Source organism: Syngnathus scovelli, chromosome 11 (assembly GCF_024217435.2).
Source record: "Syngnathus scovelli strain Florida chromosome 11, RoL_Ssco_1.2, whole genome shotgun sequence".
Classification (NCBI taxonomy): Eukaryota; Metazoa; Chordata; class Actinopteri; order Syngnathiformes; family Syngnathidae; genus Syngnathus; species Syngnathus scovelli.
Window position 1 is genome coordinate 12,896,215 of NC_090857.1, and position 18,327 is coordinate 12,914,541.

At 48.6% G+C, this 18,327-nt stretch overlaps 1 protein-coding gene across 13 annotated transcripts in view; it reads right to left on the reverse strand.

The window, feature by feature from the left end:
• ptprt (protein tyrosine phosphatase receptor type T) overlaps positions 1–18,327 on the reverse strand; it is a 126,012-nt gene that overhangs the window by 19,667 nt on the left and 88,018 nt on the right. For 11 of the 13 annotated variants that reach the window (XM_068652463.1, XM_049734239.2, XM_049734238.2 and 8 more), the window contains 12 exons: positions 17,663–17,699; positions 17,223–17,320; positions 16,660–16,776; positions 15,173–15,327; positions 13,059–13,194; positions 8,576–8,725; positions 8,098–8,271; positions 7,892–8,023; positions 7,618–7,743; positions 7,392–7,555; positions 6,224–6,359; positions 83–6,147 (listed from right to left, as the gene is read on the reverse strand). In XM_068652463.1, coding sequence (XP_068508564.1) covers positions 6,094–6,147; positions 6,224–6,359; positions 7,392–7,555; positions 7,618–7,743; positions 7,892–8,023; positions 8,098–8,271; positions 8,576–8,725; positions 13,059–13,194; positions 15,173–15,327; positions 16,660–16,776; positions 17,223–17,320; positions 17,663–17,699 — 1,479 coding nt within the window. In that variant the 3' untranslated portion in view covers positions 83–6,093. Of the gene's footprint in view, positions 1–82; positions 6,148–6,223; positions 6,360–7,391; positions 7,556–7,617; positions 7,744–7,891; positions 8,024–8,097; positions 8,272–8,575; positions 8,726–13,058; positions 13,195–15,172; positions 15,328–16,659; positions 16,777–17,222; positions 17,321–17,662; positions 17,700–18,327 lie in introns of those variants that run through there. The other 2 variants (XR_007484675.1, XR_007484674.2) reach the window with 1 other exon arrangement.

Sequence of the window (18,327 nt, forward strand, 5' to 3'; positions counted from 1 at the left end):
ACATAAACCACATTATTAGAGAAGGTACCGAACAACACAAATTACCAAAATATTTCGTTATAAATGATACTGAAAATTATAATATGGAAGAAGTAGCAACCAGTTTTAATCAGTTCTTTGTAAATGTTGGGCCTCAAATAGCAAAAAACATACCGATTCCAGCGCCAGATGTAGGCAACCGAGATAAATTAATAGAAAGCAATCCTCACTCAATGTTTTTAAAGGCAGTTGATGAAAATGAAATCATTAACATTATAAAGCAATGCAAAAATAAAACATCTACCGACTGCAATGGGATTGATATGATGTTAGTTAAACAAATCATTGAGGGCATTTCAAAGCCACTTGTGTACATCTGTAACTTGTCATTTTTAACTGGTAAATTCCCAAAGAAGATGAAAATTGCTAAGGTCATTCCTCTTTATAAAACTGGGAGCAAACACATTTTTACAAACTACAGACCTATCTCAATATTGCCACAACTCTCAAAAATATTGGAAAAGCTTTTTAACAGTAGAATGGATGGATTTTTGGAAAAACATAAATTATTTGCAGAGAACCAATATGGTTTTAGAGTAAACAGATTAACAGCACAGGCATTAATGGAATCAATCGAGGAAATCACAGATGCAATAGATAACAAAGGACATGCAGTGGGAGTTTTCATTGACCTCAAAAAAGCTTTTGACACAATTAATCATAATATACTATTCAATAAATTAGAAAAATATGGGATAAGGGGAATTGTATTAGACTGGATAAAGGATTATCTGCGAGAACGGCAACAGTATGTAAAGTTGGGTAATCACTGCTCTGGATATTTGGACATAGCTTGTGGTGTTCCACAAGGGTCAGTTTTAGGCCCTAAATTATTTATTTTGTATATAAATGACATGTGCAAAGTCTCTAAAGAACTAAAACTCATCAATTTTGCAGATGATACAAATATCTTTTGTTCAGGTGATAACATCCAACAAATGGAATCAGTGTTGAATGAGGAAAGCGAACATAAAGATACGAATAGAAATAGATGGGACTGAAATTGAAAGAGTGCAGGAAAACAAATTTCTTGGGGTTATAATAGATGACAGGCTGAGTTGGAAGCCACACATCAAAAACGTAAAGTCTAAAATTTCAAGAAGCATGGCAATCATATACTGGATTATCATTCACTTCGTACACTTTATTGTTCTCTTGTCTTGCCCTATTTGCTGTGCTGAGGTTTGGGGGAATACTTATAAAACTTCACTACAGCCACTTATCATTCTGCAGAAAAGAGCAATAAGGACTATTCATAAAGTCAACTACTTGGAACACACAAATCCACTTTTCATACAATCCAAACTATTGAAATTCACTGACATAGTATCTTACCAAACAGCAATCATCATGTATAGGGCAAAAGCAAAACAACTACCAGAAAATATCCAAAACTTATTTAGGAATCGGGAGGGAGGTTATAAGTTAAGGGGGAATCACAACTTCAAAATCTTAAACATAAGAACAACCTTAAAAAGTTTCTGCATCACTATAACTGGGGTCAAACTATGGAACAATCTAAGTGAGGAACTCAAGCAAAGTCCAAATATCCACCAGTTTAAAAGAATGTACAAACATATGTTGTTTAGCGGGTACAAAGGCTAAAAGTGCCAAAGGGCTACACACAAGTTAAAATGAAACAGAAAAATAAGTGTGAAAGTGTATCTACTTGTGTTCTGTTGTAGAATTACAATATATGTTGAATCATTGGTTTAATGGATAAAGTGAGAAAGGGGTAGGAATCTAAAAAGCTATGCTTCTTCCTACTCCTTTTCGAGCATTCTTTATTGATTTATTTACTTATGTATTATTATTATTATTTATTTATGTATTTTTTTCTGTTTGTTGGTTTATATTTTGTTTGTTTGTTGTATGGACTTATATGTGGCACTTTAGAGTGTGATTTGTTTTGTTTTTTCTTTTTTGTTTTGGATGTTCGAAATAAAGATATCAATCAATCAATCAATCAATCAATCAATCAATCAATCAATCAATCAATCAATCAATCAATCAATCAATCAATCAATCAATCAACTCCGTACCACCCTGCCAGCAATAGCCAAGCAAAAAGATTTAATCAGACACTCATATCGATGCTACGAAATCTGCCAGAGCACTCCAAGTCAGATTGGAAGAGTTCATTAGCCAAAGTGGTACATGCATACAACTGCACACAGAGTGAGGCAACAGGATATGCACCATATTATCTTCTTTTTGGTAGGAGCCCCCGCCTTCCTGTGGATATCATGTTTGGCTTAACACCAGCCGATCAAGCTGATTCTCACGGATGCAAGAGGCGAACAGACAGGCTTCAAAGACTGTTCAGAAGGTCCAAGACTGCTCAAAAAGGCTGTATGATCAAAAGATGTATGGAGCGGAGCTATAGTGGCCTAGTAGTAGAGTGTCCGCCCTGAGACTGGAAGGTTGTGGGTTCAAACCACAGCCGGGTCATACCAAAGACTATAAAAATGGGACCCATTGCCTCCCTGCTTGGCACTCAGCATTAAGGGTTGGAATTGGGGGGTTAGATCACCAAATGATTCCCGAGCGCGGCACCGCTGCTGCTCACTGCTCCCGTCTCCCCCAGGGGATAGATCAAAATCACATGGGGATGGGTTAAATGCAGAGGACACATTTCACCACACCCAGATGTGTGTGTGTGACGATGATCATTGGGACTTTAACTTTTAACTTAACTTTATAGCCAGGATGTTGAATGTGTTGGTGAAGAACTTCAAGGATAAAGGAGGACCTGGGAAACTTAGGTCGTATTGGGAGGATCAAGTGCACGTGGTAGTAGAGAGGAAGCACGAGGCCAGTCCAGTCTATGTTGTCCGACCAGAGAATGGGACTGGAAGGAATAGAATATTGCACAGGAACCTTCTTCTGCCCTGCAACTTTCTGCCTGTTGAGGAGGAGAGTTTGGAAAATAAAAGTAAGGAGAAACAAACCTCAAGAACTTTGAAGCCGAAGGCAAGGAAAAGACGTTTGAGACGGGAGGAAATGGATTCGGAAAGCAGCTCCAACGACGTTGGGTGCTGGAGCGGCATCACTGCACTTCCAGTAGCACCCTCAGATCAGCCTAAATATCAGCTGAGAGTGGAGGCAGAAGAATTCTACCCAAGGATGGAGGAAGAGGGCGTTGAGGAAAGAGTTGAGCAATCACAGCATGACGATGGGGGAATTGTCGAGCCTGAAAGAGAGTTATCGCCTGGAGAAGAGGTGGACTCTGACCGGGAAGGGTCATCTGATGAGGCTGATGAATGAGAGACCAGCTCTCCACCGAAGAGACAATATCCTTTTCGCAACAGACAACCACCCAAAATCCTTACCTACGTGACATTAGGTCAACCCTCAATCAGTAGATGTAAGCGGTAGTCATGATTCAAGCTAATGTTAAAGTTATTTAGTATGTTGTAAAACGTTGAGTTCTTAAGATGAAAAGAGTTGAATTGATTTATTTTTGTTCCAGACATTTAGGAACTGCACCAGACAGTGACACATTGAGAAAAATGTATGTGTATCATATTGTAGTGAAATGTGGATTAATGAGGGATGGGGGGGTTAACTAGGGTCAAGCCTTTCAGTCGAAGATACATTGCCCGTATAAAGAAACAGAGTATGATGCAGATATCACTTGGCCAGAGACGTTTGCTGCATACATGCATGAAGTTGGAGATAGATATCATGCTATAGGCTGTGATCTACAGAGCATCTTGAGACCTGACTCCGATGACTTCCATTCCTCAGCAGTTGAAGACGATTTTGTTTGGGAAAGTCGAATGTCGAAACGACATTTATTATGGAGGGGAGAGTGTGGGGCCCATGGTGGTTTTTGGGACATTTGGATGGACATTCATACTCACCCCGCCTTGTTATTTGTTTAATTAGTTTGTGATGTTTCTGAACACGTTATATGCCGTTATATGCAAATAGTACTGTATGGTATCAGTGGCGAATATTTGGGGATTTCAATAAGGCACCTGGGACAACTACAGTGGTCCTCAGTACCCGAAAGTAGTTGACAGTGAGCGGGAGTTTCGCCGGGTCGTGACTGTAACTGCCGCTGTTGTGTGTGTTTCAGGTGAGTAAATCTGTTGAAAAGTTGATGATCAGAACTTGTAATACTGCTGGTAGTCTGAGCTAATTATTGATTGAGAATATGATTCATACGGTTACGGTTGTACAATGTATAATTTTGCGTATAACATGGACAGTGTGATTTTTATAACGTATTCTCAGTACCCGGAAGTAGTTGATAGTGAGCGGGAGTTTCGCCGGGTCGTGACTGTAACTGCTGCTGTTGTGTGTTTCAGTAAATTTATTATTTTAACAACAAACCCCGCATGCGTGGAGTGACTCACGTCCATGCGTGTGACTCATGCCCAGGAAAAGAACAAGACGAAATGGAGGCCAAAGAGAGGACAGGATGGGAGGGCAGGGAAAGGGAGGAAAGGAAAAAGTCCAGCCAAGCTTGACATTGATAACAAATGACTCTCAACAGCTTTATGCTAATTGTGCTAATGCTGCTAACAAGCATGACAGATGCTCGTGCATGCGCGTTTTTGTGAGTGGCGAGAGAAAGCGGCGTCCAACGATTTATTTCCTGCTTAATCAACTTTGGCAGCTCAGCAGCAAAGTGTATTTACGGTGTGTGTGTGTGTGTGTGTGTGTGTGCGCGTGTGTGTGTGTGTGTGTGTGTGCGTGCGTGCATGTGTGTGTGTGAGGAGGAAGTGTTTGTCGCCTGAGCTCCAATCTGGTCTCCCTGCAGCTGCACTCGGGAGATAAAACGCACTTGCATGTGCGCTTTCCAACTCAACACCGAGCGCGCATGCCGCCGTTTGCAGCATAGCAACAGACACACGCAAGCACTGAGATGAAGGTTTCAAGCAAGCCAGACAGCTCTGAAAGCTGACCACTGAAACCTGAAACCAGCAAACAATCACTCGAAAGCCCAAAGCTCACCCTTTTAGCTTGGATGGCTTGAAAATTGAAAGCTGAACCGCTTTCAGTCTAGTTGCAGTTTGTGTCTTGGAAGCGAGAACCTGTCTTTTGCTTTGAGAACGGCTTAAAGGAGGCCAAAAAAAATCTAAACCATTCTGCGCTGTGCCTTTATTATTTGATACCTTTAGCACATTTTCAAACGAGCAATCGAGCAAACCCAAAATCACTTTACTGGACAAATCGTTGATTTTTTTTTCCCTCATGGTGGAAGACAAAGCCTCCAAGAAACCAAATGTGAAATTAAATCAAGTGTCTTTAGTGAAGCACTTAAAAGCCGAGCCCACAAAAGAAAAGAAAAACAAGTCATATTAAACGGAGAAGAAAAGCACACAGAAGCAAAGCGGAACCCCCCCAAAAGGACACAGATTGTCCGCACACAGCGAAAAACAATAAATAATGCTTTTGAACGCACGGCCACATGCTGCACACAAAAACTAGGCGGAGAGCTTGCTTGACATCCTCAACAAAACAAACGTTTAGCTAGCACAACACATGAGCCACTTTCAGGCTTCATTGAGGCAGCCCAGAAGGGAGTGCTCTTCATTTTTGGTAAGCAAAATTCTTTGTTAAGGACCAAAAAAACCCGACCCAAACAATTTACCATACCAATTGCCCTGTCTGGGGGCACATGTTTGAAGTGGTAAAGATGCCTGGGACGTGAGCCTGAAACCAAAATTTGTCTTTACTTGAGACTTTTTTTGGGTCGACGTGCGATAGACACAACACGCAAATTTCATGTTGAGGTGTTTTGGGCGTACACTTTTAAATTTACAAACAAAACGCAGAGTGAGAGTATTTGGACAAAGTTTGACCAAGATGGGACCAAAATGGCCAATTTGCTGTCATAGCGTCACATGATCTTTTGCCAACCAAAATTCAAGGATGATGGCAGACTTCCTGTTTAGACAAGCCCGAAGAATCGTGTCCAGCAAATTTCACGTCGCCAGATGGGCAGCGATAGCGGTTGTGCAACCTTGTTCACTGTGAGGTCGGACGCACTTGAACGGATGGAAAACATGGGCGCGACTGCTCGTATTGCCTTGACGGTGTTCAGAAGGAGCCAAGCGCCTCCAACGCCACCTCGTAGCAGAACTTATACTGCTCCTGCACAGAGAGACAAAACGGGTGTGAATTGGCTGGGGAGAAACGAGAGCAGGAGAGAGATTGGCCGCTCGCTGACCATGGTCTCCACCATGTTGGTCTTGTTGTTGCGCAGCGTCTTGACGGTGTGGAAAACGTCCACGATGTTCTGCTGCCGGATCATCTCATTGATGCTGCACATGGCGCAGAAGGTTCCCGAACGGCCGCCGCCGGTCCTGCGCCCGAGCGGGAAGGCAACAAATTATTCAAGGGGCCTCACCCTTTGCGCGTCAAAGACATGTTCATCCAAGTGCTATCAAAATCTCTTGAGTGACTAGGTGCGTTTGTCTCAATCAAAGACGAGTGCAATGCCATTTACAGAGGGGCGGCAACGCACGCAACGGCAACATCAAAGACACAAGCTGAACTTTTGAATTCTTGTCCACTGACGAGACTGCTGGGCAAATTTGACATCAAATAAATGTCGAGAAAGGTGCACGTGCGCTCGTCTTTGAGTTTTTGCACTGCATTTGACAGGACTGGAATAAGCTCAAATGCCCCCTTGCCCCCCAAAGCTGAACAAGCACAATATGGTTGTTTTTCGCCTGCTCAGATGTTAGTTAGGATGTTAGGACACCGGTGCAGGTGAGTGGAGGTTATAATTGATTGATTGAAACTTTATTGAGTGGGTGGTGAAATTCAGGCCCCAGAGGTATTCAAGGAGGGTAATAAGGAGACTCTGCAGGTCATCCATATGCGACCTGCGCTCATCGTTGCTTCGGAGGGCATTTCATATGCCATCCGCTATTCTTTTCGCTCTCAAAGGCGTGTAGAAGATCTGGCGCTTTCCATTCAAGCTTTCAAGTCGGATGGAAAAGTGTCTCAGCGGCGGGCGACCTCGGGGGAGGAAAAGTGGTGTTTTGAATTTAATGGCCGTGGCAGCGAGTACGAACGGACACGTCACGTGACATTTTACCGTCTTGAACAAAACAAAAGACGTCAGTCTGGGTGGTGAACATAGCTGACAAATGAAACGCCGACGAACATGAAAATGTTGAAAGGCGCAATTTGTGCAAGCAAGCACGAGACGAGGCCGCAAAGGAGAGGGCTACCCCAGGTCACGTGACCCACACGTTAGCTGCCGCGTGAGTCTGGCAAAGCGCATTGGGCCATTGTGCAGCTCATCTTGCCCCGCTCAGAGAAAATGGACAGCGAAAGTCCACGTTTGCCGGGTGGAGTCGCTCGCGTCCGTCTGTTGCGCCACTCACAGGCAATGCACCACCGTGCGGCCGTCCCCGCCGTCGTACTGCTCCTGCCACTTGGCTAGTTGCCGCACCAGCTGCAGGACGGACCGCTTGGAAAGGGGCGTGTCCCTGTAGGCCGGCCAGCCAATGAACTGGAAGTGCTGCACCAGCCGGTAGCCGTCTTGAGGCTGAGGAGAAAAGCCGTCAGTTGGCGAGAACTATCGGGGGCGGGGACGACAGAGACTCGTACTCGGGCCATGTTGCAGATACGGAAGATGCGGTTGATGATGTCATCGTCAATGTCCGCCGAGATGAACTCCACCTGGACAGGACCATAACAGCAAGAGCTCTTCTCGGGCCAGTACTGCATGCACAACTGCCCAAAGAGGGGGGGGGGGGGGGGGTTCATTAGTGCCACCTGTTGCATCCCCTTCCATTGTCCGAGAGGAGCCGCGGCATTCATGGCAAGATGCAGAGATCGCATCCATGCCTGATGGCTTTGGAAGCGACGACTGTCACGCTACCTGGGCAGCGTCCAACTCGTTGAGCATGACGACGGAGGAGCAGTTGTAGTCAAAGACCAGCCTCCAGAAGTCGCCCATGGTGTTGGGCAAAGGATGCTGGGTAACGATGAAGGCCGCCGGCTGCTTGTGGCTCTGCGGGGGAGTGAAGCGGTCATAGCGAGTGAGTGAGCGTCGGCGCGACGCTCGGCACGACGAGTGCCACTTACATCCATGAGTGCCGCGTTGATGTAGTTGGAGCTTTCGCCATCCATCGAGATGAGAAACGGCAGGCAGCGGTCGGCCGAGAGGACATCCAAGCTGCGGTTCTTGTCGTGGTTGCGGGGCAGCAGACCTACGCTGCAGTCCCCCGGCCGCACTCTCGGGGTCACTATGTTGAGGGTCTGCCCAAAGGGAAGAAGCCTGGAATGCGCCACGCAGTCTTGTGTGTGCACACGTGTCGCTGCTTCACGCCTCACCCGAAGTTTCAGGCTCACTCGCACGCTTAGAGCCCATTAGGCATTGAGCTAACGGACTGAACCTATTCAATGAGCGCCCGTTCCTTGACAGCTGGACTTAGAATTGCTTTACGCAAAACCACGTGGTGAGTTGAAATGTATGGGTGAAAGGATTACAAACATTTTTGCATGTGTATTTGCTCTCTCTGTATGGCTGAAGTTTACTTTCTGAGACCTCGGAGGTTCTGACCTGAAACTCGTCTTTCATCTGACTGGAGTTGGTCTGAGGGTCAGGCCTGCTGATGTTGTAGTAGACGGCTCGGAAGTCGCACACGGGGATGGCGGTGTTGCCGCACAGGCATGCTTCCAGGATGGCATCGTGGACAAACACGTACTGCTCCTGGACAAACACAAGGCCCATGTAGGCGTCATGTGCACTCATCAGGCCCACGTTAACCTTGACAGAATTGGCTCCGACGTCAAATTCAGAGGTGGCGACTGACTTGCCAACCTGAGATTTGCAGCAAATGAGGGTCTCGAGGCAAACAACAAGTGTGTGATTGGCTTCGGATCGGACGCGCCCAAATGAATTTGGAAAAAAAAAACCATCTTGGGCTGAACATGACTCAAAAGTTCAAAAAACACACACACACACACACACGCACACACACACACACACACACACACACACACACACGCACACACACACACAAACACACGCACACACACACACACACACACACACACACACACACACACACACACACACACACACACACAAGATGGCGGCGCGTGCACACGCAGCGACCTCTCTCTGTCCCGCCCATACGGTGTTTTGTTCGTTTAATGAGTGTTTGTCCGACAGTTTTATGTGTTCGTCTCGTCGTGATACGTCGTGCTACAGGTACAGCAGGCAGGTTCTGCTCAACATCGGCGAAAGTGGGTTTTGTGGCGTTCTGGACTTTGATGCGGAGACATTAAAGGCGCTCGGACTGCTCCGTCCTGGTGCGTCGCCGGTCTCGCCTGCTATTCCTCCCCTGGTTGGAATGCGTCGGAAGCGGTGTGCGAGGAGGCAGAAGAGGGGCAAGCGCGGAGGCGTCCGGGCCAGGCTGGCGGCCAACCCAGCTCGCCTGGCCGTGCCTTCCATTCTTCTGGCGAATGTTCGTTCGCTGGACAACAAGATGGATTACGTTCGCCTGCTGTGATCCATGAACCGGACAGTGCGTAACTGCTGTGTGCTCGTGTTCACTGAGACCTGGTTGACTTGTCAACATTCCGGACTCTGCTGTGCATCTGGAGCGGCTAGCGTGCTATCGGGCAGACCGTGCCATTGTGAGAGGGGGAAAGTCGCGAGGAGGTGGAATATGCGTCTACGTCCGTGACGAATGGTGCCGGGACTCCGTAGTGCTATGCAGGCACTGCTCGCCACTGGCGGAGTTTGTGGTCATTAAGTGCCGTCCTTTTTACCTGCCGAGGGAATTTACTGTGATTCTGCTAGTCGCCGTATACATCCCGCCTTCCAACATCGAAGGCGACAGGATCGCGGCTCTTAGTGAACTGTACCAGGCCGTCAGTGAACAACAGACGGCGCACCCTGACGGTTTCACCATCTTCGCTGGGGACTTTAATCATGCTAACCTGAAGTCTGTTTTTCCGAGGCTTCACCAGCATGTTAATTTTCCAACACGTGGTGACAGCTTCGTGGACCTGGTCTACTCTACACATAAAGGAGCTTTCAAGGCCGCCCCCCTCCCCCATCTTGGACTTTCTGACCATCTCACTGTTATGCTTTTGCCTGCATACAGACAAAGGGTGAAAGCATCCAGGCCGGTTCGCAAGCGGGTACGTACGGGTGTGGCCTGAGGTTGCCTCTGATGCGCTTCGAGACTGCTTTGGCACTTCTGACTGGGACATGTTTAAGCGGGCGGCCACTTGCAACGATTGGACAGACATAGAGGAGTATACTGACTCTGTTTCCTCTTACGTCACAAAGTGCATTGATGATGTGACTCACTCGAAGTCCATCGTCACTCGGGCTAACTGGAAGCCATGGCTGACGGGGCTGTCCTCAGGCTGCTGAGGGCCAGGGACGAAGCCTTCAGAGCGGGGGATGAGGCTGGCTTGAGGGCAGCGAGGGCCGACCTTTCCCGGGGCATCAAGGAAGCGAAAATGGCGTTCTCTTGCAAGATTACCGCCCACTTCAAGGACAGCAGGGACGCACGGAGCCTTTGGCAGGGCATTCAGACCATCTACAAGCCCGCGCCGCAGAGCTGTGAGGGCGACGTCCGTCTGCTTAACAATCTTAACAAGCTTCTATGCTCGCTTCGACGCTCAGAACAGCACTTGCCCGCTGAAGACCACTCCCCTTCCACACGAGTAGCCCCTGTGCCTCTCTGCCGACAGCGTGAGATGGGCGCTTGCCGCTATCAACACCCGTAAGGCGGCGGGCCCTGACAACATCCCAAGTCGAGCGCTGAAGGACTGCGCTGGGGAGCTGGCGGGTGTCTTCACGGACATCTTTAACATTTCCCTGCAGCAGGCCATTGTCCCTTCGTGTTTCAAGGCTGCCACCATCATACTTGTGCCGAAGAAGCCTGCTCCATCCTGCTTCAATGACTACCGCCCCGTGGCACTGATGCCCATCATGAAGTGCTTTGAGCGCCTTGTCTTGGAGCACATCAGATCCATTCTCCCCCCCCACCTTAGACCCCTTCCAGTTTGCGTACGGTCCTCTGAGGATGCCATCTGCTCTGCCCTCCACTCGGCCCTCACCCACCTGGAGAGTAGGGACTCGTATGTGAGATTGCTGGGCCTCAGTACCTACTTCCGCAACTGGCTACTGGACTTCCTCTGTCAGAGGCCTCAGGTGGTACGTGTTGGCGACAAAATCTCCGCCAGCATCACGCTGAGCACGGGGCCCCCCAAGGCTGTGTGCTCTGTCCGCTGCTCTTCACCCTGCTGACGCATGACTGCACTGCGTCCTGCAGCGACAACCGCATAGTGAAGTTTGCTGACAACACGACTCTGGTGGGTCTCATCACCAAGGGCGACAAGACTAGTACAGGTTGGAGGTTGACCTTCTGACCGCATGGTGCAGGGACAACAACCTCCTGCTGAACGTCAACAAGACCAAGGAAATTGTTGTTGACTTCCGGAAGGGTCACACCCAACACCTGCCGCTGACCATCGACGGTGCTGTGGTGGAGAGGGTTAGCAGCACCAAACTCCTGAGGGTGCACATCAGTGAGGACCTCTCCTGGTCCGTCACTGGTGAAGAAAGCTCAGCGCCGCCTGTACTTCCTGCGGAAACTCAGGCGAGCAAGTGTTCCTCCGGCCGTCATGACTACATTCTACCGTGGCACAATTGAGAGCGTCCTCTCCAGTTGTATCGCTGTCTGGGGTGGTAGCTGCACTGAATACAACATGAAGGCCCTGCAGCGCATAGTGAACATGGCTAGTAAGATTATTGGTGCTTCACTCCCCTCCCTGAAGGGCATTTACGCCTCCCATCTCGCCCGCAAGGCGGCCACGATTGTGAGTGATGTGAGTCACCCCGCTCACTCTTTGTTTGATCTTCTGCCCTCTGGGAAGAGGTACGGGAGGCTGCGCTCCCGCACCGCCAGACTCACCAACAGCTTCATTCTCCAGGCTGTTAAGATCCTGAACTCTCTTCCCCCTTCTGCGTAGCGTCCTGCACTAATTTATTGTGTTATTTGTTTATTTATTATTTATTCATCACTCTTATTTATCCATTGATTGTGCCTTCTTGTTTTATTTTTCTTGTGTTGTTTACTTGTATGTACATTGTGAACTGTCTTGTCACCGTGGGATAGTGGGAACGTAATTTCGATCTCTTTGTGTGTCTTGGCATGTGAAGAAATTGACAATAAAGCAGACTTTGACTTTGACTTAACTTTTGACACACACACACACACACGCACACACACACACACACACACACACACACACACACACACACACACACACACACGCACACACACACACACACACACACACACACACACGCACACAAGAATAGGAGAATTGTGGCGCTCAGGTCTTAGCGGCTCTCAAATTCAAAATGCAGCCCACTGAAAAGGGTCAGACTTGGTCATGTGAAATTTGGCCGACACACGTCATCGTCGAAAACCTCATGAAGCCACGTCTACTCTGAGGCGGGGGCCAATTTTGGTTCATTTGGCCCCTTCCGATCCAAAGCGTCACCAGGGATTTTTTTGCGAGTCATCGTTGGCCGGCAGCTGAAAATGGAGGCGTGCTCGGGATCAAACGCGCTCTTTGTGCCGGGGCCGGCACGCCGCATGCTAATGTCGACGCCCTCTCCGCCCACTTGGCCGCACGCATCGTAACTATGCTGCGCTGAATGTTGATCGCGGCCCTGGCGGTGGGGAGATGTATCAAAAGCGTTTCGCTTGTGCCCATTGCCACACGCACGCGTGCCTATACAGCAGCCACTGTTCCACCAAAAAGAAGCATCCACCAGCCTCCACACTGACACCACTCGCTTAACATGGCCGCCCGCCTGCCCACACTATTTGTCACTCAACGGTACGCAGCTGGCCGGCTGGTGCGCTTCGCTGTCTTATGTTCTGAAGGTGACGTCAAAGGTTTGGAACGGTATTGAACTCACGTGCCAACGTGTGGCATCTGTCGCCCGCAAAAGATTTGGAGAAGATCAAAGAAGTCTGTTGTGAGCGTCCGTTTACCGTCCTCACCTCCGTCTGCACCATGTTGACCCTTTGCGACCTGAGCTCGCGGATGCAGTTGAAGACGTCCACCACGCCCTCGTTCTCAGCCATGTCCAGCATGATGTCCACAGCCACGAAGCAGCCGGTCCGGCCCGCGCCCGCGCTGCCGGCAGCAACAGACACAAATCACTATCAGTTGCTGCACTGTGCTGACTTTAGTCCGTTCTGAGTGACTCTTGTTTCTTGACTTTGTGTCCCAACACGTTTGGAGCACTCGACTTACTGCTTTGTCTTGGTGCTAAAAAATTTACTTCAACCACCTTGTACCAAGTGAAGGCTGTACTTTCAGCTGGCGTTTGGGGATCTTTGTGTTGCTTTGTTGAGAATAAGATCAACTGGATTAATGCATGAAGAATATGATCGAGTGTGGTGAAAAGGAAAAGACAAATGATTCAGGTTAGCAATAAAAAAGGGACTTGAATGTTACGGCCTTCAAAATGCTGGCTTGAAAGCAAGCCAGTTTGGAGTGACCCAGGAGCTCAGCTCAAGTTGACTGAGTTGTTTTGCCACAAACAACCCATGGAGGTGTTGTTGAAAACATGTTTTGGTGAGTTTTCAAATCAACAAGTGAAATGAATTGAAAGGCTACTCATCTATCCACTTGGATCAAAAGTGCAACAAACTTGGATTTTCCTTCTGGGAAGTGGCCGCAGATGGCTGTTGAGGCGCGCGCGCATGCAGTGGATGGTTTAGCCACACGTTACATAAATGCAAATGCCTAGTTGGAAACGCTAATTTTAACCTTCTGCCTCGTTTTAAAGCCTGCTACAAAATCCAAAGTCGAGTTTAACTTGGAATCCCGACGCCTCGGTTGAAGAGCTGACTTTAGTTTGAAACGTTAAATAAAGACATGTTCCCCACTTCTGCCTAAGTACACTTAAGCCTAACTGATGTGAATGGCTCTGACAAGTGTGGCCGCCTCCAGTCAGTGCCAACTTGGGCACAAGAGCCATCGGATGCCAGGGAGGAGTGCTTTTCAGTGCCAGCTCGCACGTACATGGTGGCCCCCAAATGCAGCAGCCGTGTCAAATAAAGCAGCAAAATCCATTGGGGAGGCTTATCCCATGGCCAACGTTTCAATGTTTTGCTGCCTAGCGCCGCACCCCTCATGTTTAGGTGGCACATGCGAGAGAAATGGATGGATGGATGGATGGATGGATGGATGGATGGATGGATGGATGGATGGATGGATGGCTGGATGGATGGATGGATGGATGGATGGATGGATGGATGGATGGATGGATGGATGGATGGATGGATGGATGGATGGATGGATGGATGGATGGATGGATGGATGGATGGATGAGACGGCCCCCACGAGACAGAGGAGAGAAAGGTGGGTGGAGGGAGGGAGAGCCTCCCCAGATTACCTGTCACCCGAGTGATTAATGTCGACTCAGCAACACTTTGTGTGCGAGTGTGTGTGTGCGTGCGCATGGTAAAAACAAAAAGATGGAAAAAGTGAGCAATTGGTACGTCGTCAAGGGCTGAAAAAGTGTGGAGAGCGATTGCACACAGCGGCACCCCAAATGACTTTTCTCAACGCTCGCAATGATCCCCAATTTACCACAGATGACGTTTGAAGGAAGCCGGTGAGGAATGCAACCTAACCCTCTTCCACGTTTGGCCAGTGTGACGCTCGGCATACACTTTGACAGGATGTGCGATCCTCTCGTGCCTGTTTTTCAAGACAAGTTTTGGTCTCAGATTGCGCTTTTACAGCAAGCGTGCTTGCGCTTTGCACACTCACTCGTGACAAGACTGCGACGAAATTCTTTGTTTTCTCGGCTACAAAAGGCAGAATCCCAAGCTAGGAATGATTTGCTTTTATTGAACTATTTCATCATACCATCGTCTTGATGATTGATGGCATCAGAGATACGTCAGAGATGACCGCCTCACACAAAAGGCACGCGTGCAGGGACCCCGGCAAAACTCCTTTCTTAAGACTCAGGTTTTAGTCTGAGACTGTGAAAATGCTTCGGTGTCCGCCCAGCATTTGTTTTTGTGCTGAATTCTGTGTCGGCTCTGTACAATTTTCCCCTGTGCTGTGGCTATGGCTGTGCCGCACGTTGACGTACCTGCAGTGAGCCACGATGGGCCCGGCGTCTGGCGGGTTGAGGAACTTGACCTGCCGTATGAAGCCCAACATCCCGGTGGCATAGCAAGGGACGCCGTGGTCTGGCCAGCTGGTGAAGTGGAACTGCCGCAGCTCTCGGAGCTCATGGTGACCCTTCTGCAAGAAAAAAACAGACAAATTAGAGACAAGAGCAACTCCTTCTTCGCCCACCGCTGTGGGGTTAGCCTCTCTTGTGGCTGCGCATCTGCGATGCGCTTCGTTACAGTGCTTATGATATGACCACTGTTGTACCAAATATTAACGTGTAGCTCCACAAGTTTTTTCTTTTTTCAAACACATCTGCCGCCTTTGAAGGACACGCTGCGTGGAAAGCTCCGATCGCAAACGCTTGTCAAAGCCCAAACGAGTCTTGGAGCCACAGCCAAGTGGTGTTCTTTGGCGTATGAATGCTGACAACGGACGGCAGCTCGAATGACCTGACAGACTCTGAAGTGAGAAGGACCAAAGCCTCTCATTTGAGGAGCCGCACAGTCTGCGGCTCTGCGGGTAGAATCGATCCTGGTGAATTATTGAGGAGAGAGGTGCCCAGTGGTATGGATCCACCGGGGGGGAAGAAAAGAAATAATGGCAACTCGCTCTTCCTCTCCAACACTCCTCACAAATCTATGGGAAGGGCAGGCCCCGAAGAGGATGACAAGGGCAATGATGTCGCCCAAGCAATAGAAAGGAAAGACGCACCGCCTCAGAGAAATAAGAAACACCATCACGCAAACTAAAATGGAGAACATGGACTGGACTCAGTGACCGAAAAAAACGTAGGTAAAATTCTGTATGGTTTATATACCCTTTTCCGTAATTAGATAACAAACTGACCAAATATCTACGTATCCATCCGTCCATCCATCCTCATCATTTGCAAAGATGTTCCTGTGTTTTTATAGTGTGTACATATATGCGCACGCACACACAGACACACGCAGACACACGCATACACACACATTATTTCGCTTGCTAGCACAACGTAGCTTTCTAGGTTAGCTGTGTGTCTATGGTGTGGTGTGCCGAGGTACCATCATTCATATATCGCCATCTCGTAGATGATCAAACAGTTCGACAAGCATAAAGCTTTTTTTCCCCAGAGTACCCAAGAAACTCCAGAAAAGGACATCTGTTCCTTTGAACTGAAATGTCAAAAATGCCGGTTGTTGATCGGCTATGAAAAGCACAACAAGGGCGGCCGTGGCTGCGGCCGGTACGGTCACACGTGAGCTGGGGTTAAAAAGCGCAAACGCCGGGTCCAGCAATACCAAACTAGCTAAAAACCGTTAAAACCTTGTTGGCGGCAAAATTCACATCAAACAATGTTCATTAATTCTATCACATTTGGGAACCTTCTTGAAGTTGAAATTGTCCAGCGGAAGCAAAGAAAGGACACCGATGGCTTCGGCGAGTGCATCGCAATCGGATTCTGGTCTCGGCCCCGCTCACCTTCTGCACGGTGAAGGTGCGGACGACGTACTCGGCCAGCGGGTCCGTCTCCACCAGCGTGACTTTGACGTCGCCGTAAACTTCCGTCTCGTCTGGCCAGTAGCGGACACACTTGACCTAAAGACACACACAAACACCGGAGGTCAGCCCGGATTCCAATGAGCCTGTCACACAAGAGGTGGGGCTCCCGAAAAGAGCCAGAAGTTTAGAATTCTAATCTGAGACCAGACTTGGATTCAAATGAGGCTTTTCCGGACTTCCAGCCCTACATACGTGCAAAGTTTGGGCTTGAAATGAGGCTTTCATGCAAAGGCTTTAAATGAGGGTTTCGACAGAGGTTTATGGTCTCAAGGTCATGTTGCACGGCAGGCTTTGGCTTCAAATTTACAGAGTTGGGTTTCAAATTAGGGCACCAAGCCAGCTGGTAGGATGCTTAAAAAAACATAAGCAAATAAAATCAACATTCAAATACAACTTTGTGCTGTTCTTTCATTTTATGACTGCAGGGGCGACGTCGGTTATGCTGGCATTAGCATTACTGTCAGCACACCTTTGCAACTCACCCTGCCCACCTCCACCAGGTTGGTCACCATGACGATGGAGGCCGAGTTCTCCTGCCACACCATCCTCCAGAAATCCCTCACTGTCTCCTGCATGGGCCCTAGCGCACACACAAACCAAGTACATATGCACACATGAAACACTCCTGTGAACATGTCTCACACACACACACATACACACACACGCACGCACGCACACACACACACACACACACACACACACACACACATACGCACGTCGTACACGCTAAAAGGTGCAGTAGCTGAGAGCAGGTTGGAGGCTTTCAGGTAATGGTCTCTTAAATTTGTCCAGGGCATTTTTTTTCTTCTGTGATCGGACTACTTAAATTTTGGAGGTTGAGGTAATCGCATCCTGCCAAAAGGACCCTGATGCGTGAGCATGTATGTGCACACGCACGGCGGCGTCATTTGCGCTGCGTTACCTTGTGTGGCGATGTAATGTCTGGGCCGGTGGTAGCCCTGAGGGACACATAACACAAACGCTTGAAAACAATTGAAAATCATATTCATCATCACAAATGCAAAGATAATAATCATACAACATGAAAAAGCATTCCATATTCCGAAGTTCGGAATATGGAATGCGGCTCGGTGGCGCATTGGGTAGCACGTCCGCCTCACAGTTAGGAGGGTGCGGGTTCGATTCCACCTCCGGCCCTCCCTGTGCGGAGTTTGCATGTTCTCCCTGAGCCCGCGTGGGTTTTCTCCGGGCACTCCGGTTTCGTCCCACATCCCAAAAACATGCTTGGTAGGCCGATTGATCACTCCAAATTGTCCCTAGGTGTGAGTGTGAGTGTGAGTGCGAGTGCGAATGGTTGTTTGTCTCTGTGTGCCCTGCGATTGGCTGGCAACCGGTTCAGGGTGTCCCCCGCCTACTGCCCGATGACGGCTGGGATAGGCTCCAGCACGCCTGCGACCCCCGTGGGGACTAAGCGGTTCAGAAAATGGATGGATGGATATTCCGAAGTTCCAGTTTTTCCAAATCTATCATTTCAACTTATTAGTCAAAGTACGTATGGCTCGGTTTAATGAATGACAAAAGACTTCACGGCCGGCGATGAGTGTGAACAATTAACAAGAGCTCGAC